The sequence below is a fragment of the Myripristis murdjan genome, chromosome 6, assembly GCF_902150065.1.
Source record: "Myripristis murdjan chromosome 6, fMyrMur1.1, whole genome shotgun sequence".
Classification (NCBI taxonomy): Eukaryota; Metazoa; Chordata; class Actinopteri; order Holocentriformes; family Holocentridae; genus Myripristis; species Myripristis murdjan.
Genome location: NC_043985.1, coordinates 34,652,799 through 34,664,151, shown reverse-complemented (window position 1 = coordinate 34,664,151; position 11,353 = coordinate 34,652,799). Strand labels below are relative to the sequence as shown.

Below are 11,353 nucleotides of genomic sequence, written 5' to 3'. Positions count from 1 at the left end.
GTGATGTTCATGATCACGTGACTTCTGCTTCACTGTGCAGCCGCTCTGTTTGGACCGAAGAAGAGACTTGAACTTTTCTTAAACTAATTAAAGAAAACGTGCGGTTACATTGTAACCTTTGTTCTCTGAGTGAAGAGACTATCTCTCCACTCCGTTACATATTCCATATGTACGGGGGATATGATCCTCCTGCTTGTCAGGGTACCTGGATAATTCTTTAAGACACACCGGCTTGCCCGGCCACGCCCTATTGCGTAGCTATAAAGCGCCAGCGCTGGCGTGCGATCACTGATAGTTTGATCGAAACGTGCCTCCGAGCGGCCTAAGAGCTGGAGAGATAGTCTCTTCACTCAGAGAACAAAGGTTACAATGTAACCGCACGTTCTCTATCGTCTCGAGACTATCTCTCCACTCCGTTACATATTCCATATGTACGGGGTAACTCTTTAAGACACCCCGTGAGGAGACGGTGCAGCCCACAATCCCACACCAAAATGTGCAGTAAACGAACTATGTACAAATATACAATATATACAAAGCCCAGGAGAAGGCCCCGCCAGGCGCTAGGGCCAATCCTGGGAGGGAAAGGGGCACCATGGAGGCCCGCAAGACGCAAGGCAACCAAAGGGAACGGCCAGGGGCCCCGCAAGACGCAGGGGCCAGGCTGGCCACAGGGAGGCCGCTCGCCCGGCCCGCCAGACGCAAGGCCGAGGGGAGACAACGTGTCTACCGTCGGGCTGAGCCCAGCACCCGATCCCCAAGGGAGGGGCTGGCAGCGACGTTCAGACGGTAGAACCTGGTAAAGGTCGACGGGGATGACCATGTGGCGGCAGAGCAAATGGAGGCAAGGGAGGCCCCCCGCCACAAGGCCCAGGAGGCAGCCACACCCCGAGTGGAGTGTGCCCGGACCCCTGAAGGAATGGGCACGTCCGACAGGACGTAAGCCTGACGGATAGCGTCCACCACCCAGTGTGACAGTCTGGATTTAGACAAGGGTCTTCCCAGACGTCCAGGGTTGTGACAGACAAAGAGCTGATCGGACCTCCGGATAGTCTGAGTCCGCCGGATGTACTCCGTCAAGGCCCTCACTGGGCACAGAGTGGACTGACCCTGCTCGACGTCCTCGCCATCATCAGGAGGGGAGAGAGACCTAAGCTCAACTGATTGAGACAGGTGGAACTCAGTGAGGACCTTAGGCAGGAAGGCTGGGTTGGGTCTCAGAACGACACTGGAACCGTCCGAGGAGAACCGGCAGCAGTCACCATGCACTGACAATGCATGTAGTTCACTCACCCTCCTGGCTGAGGTAATAGCAAGCAGGAAGGCGGTCTTAATGGAAAGCCACTTCAGGTCAGCACCCCTAAGGGGTTCAAAGGGGGGACTCTGGAGAGCCCCAAGGACGACATCCAAGTCCCATGGGGGAACCGCGGGACCAGCAGTCCGCACCGTGAGCCTGTGTGCCCCCTGGAGAAACCGGGAAATGAGGGCACAGTCCTCAGCACACAGTGCAACCTCGCCGATTCGCACTGCTTTGATTGCCGCCACCAATCCTCGCAGTGTTACCGCAGCCTTCCGGGCCTCCAGCTGAGACTGCAAAAACTGCAGGATCTGCTGAGCTGAGGCTAAGTAGGGGTCTACCTGGTTAGACCCACACCAGGCAGCAAACAGTTGCCAACGGTACGAATAAGCCGCCCTTGTGGAGGGAGCCCGGGCCTGATGAATCGTTGCCACGACCGGCTCTGGTAACCCTAGGGCCAGAAGCCTGGCCCTCTCAGGGGCCAAGCCACCAACCTGAGCCCCGCTGGAAAGGGGTGAAACAGGGCTCCGTTCGCCTGGGAGAGAAGGTCCCTCCGGCGCGGGAGCTGCCATGGTGTTCCGTCCAGCAGAGGCGGAATGGCTGAGAACCATGCCATGTGGGGCCACAGGGGTGCCACCAATATCACCCGCACATGCTCCACCTGAACTCTTCGAAGAAGAGGCTGGAGGAGAGTGAAGGGGGGAAAGGCGTAGAGCAGAACCCTGGGCCATGGATGGGCCAGAGCATCCCAGCCCAGGGGGGGATCGTCGTTCCTCAGCGAGAAAAAGAGCTCGCAATGGGACGACTCCCTTGACGCGAACAGGTCGACTTCTGCCCTGCCGAAGTGGCGCCATATCTCGGACACCACTTCTGGGTGGAGCCTCCATTCCCCCGGCTGAGGGCCCCCCCTCGACATGATGTCCGCCGCGGTGTTCAGTACCCCCGGCACATGCACGGCTCTGAGTGAGAGGAAGAGGGGGTGGGCCCACTGCCAGAGAACTGTAGCCAGCTTGCACAGGGCCGGGGAGCCCAGCCCCCCCTGCCTGTTGATATAAGCGGCCGCCACCGTGCTGTCGGTGCGGACAATCACGTGGTGACCCCTCAGTCTCGGCAAGAAATGACGCAGAGCGAGAAGAGCCGCCCTCAGCTCCAGGACATTTATGTGCTGACCCCGCCACCGGCCGGTCCAGACACCGTTGGCCCCCCAGCCTTCGTGTACCGCGCCCCACCCTGTTGGGGATGCGTCGGTGTACACCAGCTGGCGGTATATCACTGGACCCAGAACGCGGCCCGCTCCTATGTTCGCGGGGACCTTCCACCACCGTAGGGCTCTGTGGAGCCTCCGAGAGACCAGTACTTTGGTCTTGTGGGACCTCTGAGGGCACAGACCCAAGCTCAGCAGACACCTCTGTACAGGCCGCATGTGCAAGAGGGCGAGAGGAACTACCTGCGTCATGGCAGCCATTAGGCCCATGAGGCGAAGGCAGAGACCCCAGTTGACCAGAGCGCGCAGCTGGAACAGGGCAACACAGGACCTGAAGGCCAGCTGCCTCTCCTGGGTCAGAGCGACTGTACCGCTCCTCGAGTCCAGGACCATACCCAAGAAGGAGGTCACCTGGGCCGGTTCGAGCCTGCTCTTCTTGTAGTTTAGGAGCAGACCCAAACTCCGAACGTGGTCCGACAGCAAGGCGACGTGTTGGCGGCATTGCTCCTCTGAGGCTGAGCAAACCAGCCAGTCGTCGAGGTAGTTCAGGATCCTGATGCCCTTGTGCCTCAGGGGGGAGAGGACCGCATCCATACATCGAGTGAAGGTGCGTGGTGCCAGAGAGAGACCGAACGGCAGCACCTGAAACTCGTATATTTTGCTGGCAAAGCCGAACCGCAAGAAGCGCCAGTGACCCCTCCAGATGGGTATCTGGAAATAGGCATCCTTCAGGTCTATAGTGGCGAACCAATCTCCTGCAGAGATTGCCTGTCTCACCCTGGGGACCGTCAAAATCCGGCAACGCAGGGGCTGGAGATACTGATTCAGCCCCCTGAGGTCCAGAATTGGGCGGAGTCCTCCGTCCCTCTTTGGGGCCAAAAAGTAGCGGGAGAAAAAACCGGCCCGCTGATCCCCTGAGGCCACCTCCCTTATGGCCCCTTTTTCCAGGAGGGTGGACAGCTCTGCCTGTAGAGCGTCCCCCTGGTGGGGATCGGCCACTGTTGTAAACAAGGGTGTTCTTGTAACTGGCGGTCGGCGCAAAAATTGAATTCGGTACCCGTGGGTCATGGTGGAGACCACCCACGGGTCGGCCTCCAGGGCCAACCAGGCCATCTCGTGAGCAGCAGATGGGGGAACCTGGTTGGCCCGAGTCCGATGATTGTCAGGAGGGTTCAGGGCGTTTAGAGGACCCCTCTGCCTTAGCGGTCAGTCCTCTGCCCCTGCCCTGGCGGCGGCGCCTTTGCTGCCGAGAGGCCTCTAGCTGGGGTCTGAGGACCCCTTGACCCCATGGCGAGGCCTCAGGAGTTGTTGCTGGCCGAGCGCGGGGCCGTCTAGGCCTGGAGCCTGCAGCACGCCTGACAAGGCCCCCCGAGACCTCCTTAGCACAGCGGCGGCTCTCCTGCGCCTGCTGCAATAAGGCAGTGGCGTGAGGGCCGAACATGGCTGAGGGTTCCACCAGCACCCTAAGCAGGCAGTCTCTATCCCCCTGTTGCAGCTGGGATTGGGACAGCCACAAGTGGCGCCTAGCTATCCAAAAGGAAGCTAAGGCATTGCCTGCCGCCTCAGCCTGCTCCCTCATCACAGAGGAGAGGCAAGAGGAGGCCATCTGCAGCTCCTCACAGAAGCTGGAGTCGACCTGAACCTGCCGAGACAAGTCACGGAGGTAAAGGGACAAAATAGCGCCTGTGTTGGCCAGGCGAGTCTGCACCGACATGGCTCTATGTAGCCTGGCGAGCAGAGTATCCATGACCTTGCAATTTCTGCTGGAGCAGGTGGCGTTGCCAAGTATGGAGCTAGAGGGAGACACCAATGGAGTGAGGGCCCGGTCCACTGGGGGAAGTGTCCCACAAGCAATCTGATCCCTGTCGTGCATGTTAGACAACCGGCGACACACTGCAGACCACTTGTGGGCAGAGGCTGGGGAGTGGAACTGCTGGCACAGCAGCTCCTTAAAATCAGGTAGGAGCGGCACCTGCGTGGAGGCAGGGCGCATCTCCGCACCCTCTTTGAACCGAGAGGATGTAGCCCTGGGATTCTCGGGAAGGGCAACACCCAGGGCCCTAGAAGCCCTGGTAATTACCTCCTCAAAAAGATGGGCTACCTGTCCTCTAGTTGGCTGTGCGCTAGAGAGAACATTCTCCTCGGAGGAAGACACGGTCTCCACATCTACGTCCCCCTCCTCCTCCGCCTCCTCTTCCTCCAACCCTAGGGGAGGAAAGGAGCTCAGCGGAGGCCGAACCCTCATGGGCTGAAGAGGAGGTAATGGAGCCTGCCAGGCACCAGAACACTCCCCCCTGCCCTCTGAGGCCACAGCCACTCTCCTATTTTTAGGCTGTGGGGCCTCATAGACCTGAGCACCCTTATGCTTTGGAGCGAAGAAACGGCAACGGGCCTCTCTGGTACGTGCAGGCAGAATAAAGCAGTCCATGCACGACTGAGGGTTCTCTCTTGAAACTAAAGCATGTTCATGCCCCAGACATAGAACGCAGCTATCATGCCCATCCTCTAGGGGCATCTCCGCCCCACAGTCCACACAACAATGCCCCATACTGACCCGGAAGTGCTTCCGAAACTAGCTTGCTTCACTTATCTTTCTGTTTGTTTTTATTTGTAATGGACTGTGCGTGCCGGCCGCTCCGTGAGAGCCGTACGCTATGGAGGGGTGGACAAGGGTAGTGCTTGAACTAGGGAAAGGCCGGCGTTCACCGCCAAGCGCGTTAGCCCGCGAGCCGCGAGCAATACGCCGGCAGACCAACGCTGCAGCTGACACAGTCAGTAGCTCACCGCCGAACGCGTTAGCTCACGAGCCGCGAGCAATACGTTGGGGAGAGAGCACCGGACCAACAGCCAGCAGCAAGCGTGTGTCCACCAAACGCGTTAGCTCACGAGCCGCGAGCAATACGTTGGGGAGAGAGCACCGGACCAGACAGTCAGTACCGGGCGTGTATCCGCCAAACGCGTTAGCTCACGAGCCGCGAGCAATACGTTGGGGAGTGAGCACCGGAGCAGACAGTCAGTACCGGGCGTGTATCCACCAACGCGTTAGCTCACGAGCCGCGAGCAATACGTTGGGGAGTGAGCACCGGACCAGACAGTCAGTACCGGGCGTGTATCCACCAACGCGTTAGCTCACGAGCCGCGAGCAATACGCTGGGGAGAGAGCACCGGGAACACAGTCACCACCGCCGGGAGCCGGAGGACCTCCGGCTCAACCAGGCAGGATGACTTTATTTTACGGAGAACAGACAGGAAGAGCCCCAGGTCACAGCAATCCAGGGAGGCTGCCAAAGACAGACGCCCCGACTTACAACAGGTAAGCGGATTCAACAACTGCACCCTAGCTCTTTCTCTAACGTGGATTGAGAGACACTGCACCCTGACGCACACGTGGAGATCAAACAATCAGTGATCGCACGCCAGCGCTGGCGCTTTATAGCTACGCAATAGGGCGTGGCCGGGCAAGCCGGTGTGTCTTAAAGAATTATCCAGGTACCCTGACAAGCAGGAGGATCATATCCCCCGTACATATGGAATATGTAACGGAGTGGAGAGATAGTCTCGAGACGATAGAGAACAACATTAATGCTGTACTGGATAGTTAATGATTTTTGACTGACACACGTGTAATACATCATCACGCTGCGCCCTCTTCTTCTGTAGTGGCATAATGTCAGCGCCACTTATTGCTCACCTCGATGAACCAACTCCAAATATTCACATGATAGAAGTGGATGGAAACGCACCTAAAGTAGTATTTTGTTATGCAGCTTTTCTGAAAATTTGGTTAAAATTTGCGATCTATTTGGATGGAAACCCGATTAGAGATCAGTTAGTGATGTGATCAGTTCAAACCAAGCAGATCAGCTGACCTTTTCTTCAACACAGCTCGTTTGGGCTCAATTCCAAACATTTCCCAGTTGCATTGTTTTCCCACCTGGATTCTGGGAGGACCCGCCTCTACTCTGCCTCTGATTGGTTAACCCTAACCCTAACCTTAACTAACCAAACCGTTCCCAGAATCCAGGTATTAATCAATCAATAAAGCACAAATGTTTTTATTGTTTGACTGCACTTCATCTCGTTTCCATAATTTCCTCAGACACACACACTTCAGCGCTCTGCGACCCGCCCTTTGGAAGACAAACACTGAACACTGAAGATGAGACTGAGTGTTTGTCCAAGCTGGTTTCAACAAGAATTAAAACATTTTTTTTTAATCAAATCCAATATTTGAAAGTGAGATGCTTTTAAATGCTGGTTGAATGCTCGTTCTAAAATACTGAAGCCAGATCTCCAAACTTTGGCTCTCATAAAAGGGAATTCCTTTTATTTTTAAAACCTGTGAAAAATGATTCCTCACACACTGACAGCGTGTGTGTGTGTGTGTGTGTGTGTGTGTGTGTGTGCGTGCCAAAAAGTCCCTGCACTTGGAGGCAGTACATCTCGACAGTTTGCATCGATAAATTAGTCGGAGCGGTAAGCAGCACACGAGCTCGCCGGCCCGCACACGCCAGCCAATCAGATCGTAAATCCTGACCGTCTTCCCAGCAGCCCCAGAGGCCGGCGGCGCTGATTTAGTCATCCCACTGCTGCGAAGACGAGCTGCGTCATCATCATCATCATCATCATCATGAGCTGCTGCAGGCAGACCTGAGATCAGTTAACCCTCTGACTCCTGGCCTGCTTCTGTGCTGAAACACTGGTGGGAGGAGTCTGATGCTGCATGTCCACAGGTGTGTGTGTGTGTGTGTGTGTGTGTGTGTGTCACGCCAGACGCCACGCCGCCTCCCACATCTGGACACTTGATAGACTTCACATCGGCTCTGTTTCCATGGCCCCAGAATGTCATTCAAAGCCATTTTGTGCCACCATGTCCCACCCTGGGCTGCAGTCCCAGGACGCTGGTGTGTCATGACCCCGCCCACCACCCCAGAGGCCGGCGTGGTGGGCGGGTCAACGAGGCGCAGTGTTTTGGTCATTTCCTGTGTTAACCTTAACCACTTATTTTAACCCAAACCATGACCCTTTCCTTTTCCTTTTGCTGTTTTTACTTTATTGAGAAACATTAAATTTTGCAGACATAACAGAGTTTCTCAGGCAGGGAGTCTGTTTCAGGCAGGGAGTCTGTTTCAGGCAGGGAGTCTGTTTCAGGCAGGGAGTCTGTTTGAGTCTGTTTCAGGCAGGGAGTCTGTTTCAGGCAGTGACTCTGTCTCAGGCAGGGAGTCTGTTTCAGTTCACAGCCACAAAAAACGATCAGCTCAAGTTTCCTGAACTTTACCGAGCAGTGTGGTGACTGTGACGGCTCTGCGGTGTAGAAAAACTGTGACTGCTGCCTCTGCTGCTGCAGGACCGCCGTGTTGATGTGACTCTGCGTTTTGTCATTCTCTGCTGGTTGTAAATAAAAATAACGCTCCCTCCTCCGCCAGAGAAAGTAGTCCCCAGGGAAAGGTTTGCTGACTCTGCTGGCTGTAAGGGACATGTGGTTTAATGAGCAGCATGAGCCTCCAGCAGTGACCAGCGTCTGTCTGAGGGAGACAGGAGCCTCTACATCCACAAGCTGCTTCTTAAATCTCAGACGACAGAAAGTTTGCAGTTCGATTTGAATCAGCCATGTATTTATTTATTTGCTGCAGTGCAAAACAATGCGTGTATATTTTTCTTCAAAATATGAATAAGTGGATGATTTCCACCTGTGTGTCTCCAAACTGGGAGAATGCAGAAATCCAGCTGCAGTGTAAATATGTGTCCTAGCTGTGGTGTTTATCATGATGCATATTTCATACTTCTCAGTTTGAGCGTGTGCAGAGTGTTTTGTGTCGCTCAGCTCCGTGAAGCCGCCTGGAGCCGCTTCACCCACCAGAGCCTTCATCTGCTGAACATAATAACACAAAAATTACAAAGTTTTCAACAATATCTAAGATGATTTGCCCTCCTGTGCTGTGGGATGAGACTGTTGTCCTTCCTGTTTATTCATAAGTCTCCTGAAACACTGCACAACATTATTATTGTTATTATTACTGATATTAATAATCCTTTATTTGATTGACAGTCCTGCAGGTAGCACACACACATACACACACACACACACACAATCACACGTGAGCACACACTGAGCTGAGGACGTCCTGAATAAACACAGAGGATTCTGGTGTTTCCTTTAAAGGAGTATTTGTTGATTTCATATTATTATCCCAAATCTTGGAAGGAAAAAAAGAAAAAATAATTATGTTTGTTTCTGATGTATCACAAATAAGGGATAATAGAATAAAGAAAACTAAATCCTGCACAGTTATCAAAAGAAATCTAAAGATGTATATATATAATGAAGCCCTCCTACTTGACCTGCTCAACAGTGATATTTACCATACTGATGTAGATCTGGCTCTGGATTTCTTCAAAAAAACGTTTCGCTCAATTGTTGATAAACACGCACCCTTTAAAAAATTCAGACTGAAGGATAGGCAAAACCCATGGTTTACACCTGAATTGTCATCTTTATTCAGAGATAGAAACAGAGCCTGGGCTCCTTCCAGAGACTCTGGTGATCCATCCGACTGGCTGGCACTCAGACAAATCAGAAACAAGTGCACATCAGCTGTCAGGAATAGTAAAATAAATTACTACTTGGAATTGGTCACAAGCTCGTATTCAGATCCTTCAAAATTGTGGAGGGCAGTGAAATCTGACAAAACCAAGAGCATTAACTCTCTGCCCACAGTGGTCAGATAAAACGGTTGCCAGATAACAGAACAATCTGAGATCTGTTTGGCCTTTAATAATCACTTTGCTCAAGCCGGTCACTTGTTTAGTGATGAGGCCCATGATGGTGATGATGATGATGATGATGTTGATGATGATGATGGTGATGATGATGATGAATTGTAACAATTTATGAATTGTTACAATCCACTGATACCAGGAAATCGACCGGAGAGGATAACTTGGATCCATTATTTATTAAAGTGGCAGCACCACTAATAACAGAACCGTTAACTTATATATTTAATCTCTCCAGGTTAACAGGCATAGTCCCTAGCATCTGGAAAACGGCCCACATCTCTCCTCTATTCAGAGGGGGGGACAGAAGTGACCTTAATAACTATCGCCCAATCTCCAAGCTACCCTGCCTAGCAAAAATTATGGAGACAGGTAAATAAACAACTCAAAGCATTTCTAGCCGAATATTCTATATTGAGCCCACTTCAATCTGGTTTTAGAGCAAAGCATAGTACGATCTCAGCCACCACTCTAGTTGTAAATAACATCATATCTGCCCTGGATAGAAAAAAACACTGTGCTGCTCTCTTTGTTGATCTATCCAAAGCATTCGATACAGTTGACCTACAGTTGAACAGATTACACAGCACTGGTCTTGATGGAAATGCATGCAGATGGTTCTTGAGCTACTTATCGGGGACACATCAGTGTGTGAAAGCTGGGGGAGCTCGCTCAGAGTTATTACCTCTAACTAAAGGTGTTCCACAAGGATCTATCAAGGATCAATTTTTATTAATAACATTGTTTTTCTGAGTGATTGTCAAGTTCATCTCTATGCAGATGATACTGTTATCTACTGCACTGCAGATTCCGCACAGCTAGCTGTTGAGGACCTACAGCTCTCATTTAATGCCCTACAGAATGCACTTATTGATCTTAAATTGGTACTAAATGCTAACAAAACAAAATTCATGTTGTTCTCTCGGGCCAGAGGTATAGCTCACAACAACCTTTGCTTATCAACTAAAAATAGATTTAGCATTGAAAGAGTTACAGAATACAAATATCTTGGAATCTGGCTCGATGATAAATTCAGTTTTAAATTTCATATAGAAAATCTAGTCAGTAAACTGAGGCAAAAAATTGGGTTCTTATATAGGAACAAAACCAGCTTCCCAGTGATTAGCAGAAAGAGGGTGGTGGAGGCAGTCTTTCTGTCCATTTTAGATTATGGAGATGTGGTGTACAGAGGTGCTTCTCCTTCCACCCTTAAGCCTTTAAATGCAGTCTATCACTCTGCTCTTAGATTTATCACTGGCGCAAAATATGATACTTACCACTGTATTCTTTATGATACAGTTGGTTGGCCGTCGCTTAATGAAAGGTGCAACAAACACTGGTTTCAGTTTATTTTTAAAGCCTAGTTGGTAAGCAACCTCCTTACATCACATCCTTACTGGAATGGAAAACAGGTCGTCACCTGACCCGTTCCAGTGACTTAATGTTTCTTAGAGTCCCCGGGCCAGCTCAGAACTGGGGAAGACGGCTTTCTCTCATGATGGCCCAAAGTCCTGGAATGCTCTCCAAAGCAGCTTAAAACTGGAAAGTCTACCCTCTTATGCTGAATTTAACTCTGTTATCACTAGCCACTGTTTCTAATTGTAACTGTTATAATTGAAGCCCAGGCGCACCCATATTCTGCATATGCCAGTTTTATAACTTTTATTAACGGCTTATTACGTGTATTTCCTGTCATTATAATGTATGAGGTATATTGATTGATTGATTGATTTCTTTTATTTAAGTGTCATACTTCACTCAGAAGCCCAGCCCATATGGGCTTACAAGACACTGTTACACACATTACAAAACTATGCTCAAACATACAACAACAGCAACAACAAAATACACATTAGAATAAATCAGGAATATAAAATCAAATCCAAAATGTACCCATCAAAGTATCAGTTAAACAAAATATGCTGCCTTCTATTCCAAGCCTTGGCAATAAAATTTGCAGTCTTAAATACTTCAGCATTAAAGAGCCATTTCAATTTATGGCCATCATCGACCCAGAATAGCTCAGGTTTTTGGTTTTGCATGGCCTCAAATAAAGGGACCCTCAAGTCATCATA

The 11,353-nt window shown here is 51.2% G+C and overlaps 1 protein-coding gene across 1 annotated transcript; it reads right to left on the bottom strand.

Moving 5' to 3' along the window:
* Positions 1–726: 726 nt before the first annotated feature.
* Positions 727–3,614, bottom strand: LOC115361035 (uncharacterized). The gene is made up of 2 exons (XM_030054270.1): positions 1,768–3,614; positions 727–1,693 (listed from the first exon to the last, which is right to left on the bottom strand). Exons 1-2 carry the CDS (start codon positions 3,612–3,614, stop codon positions 727–729), a joined length of 2,814 nt encoding a protein of 937 aa, XP_029910130.1.
* Between the last annotated feature and the right edge of the window lie 7,739 nt (positions 3,615–11,353).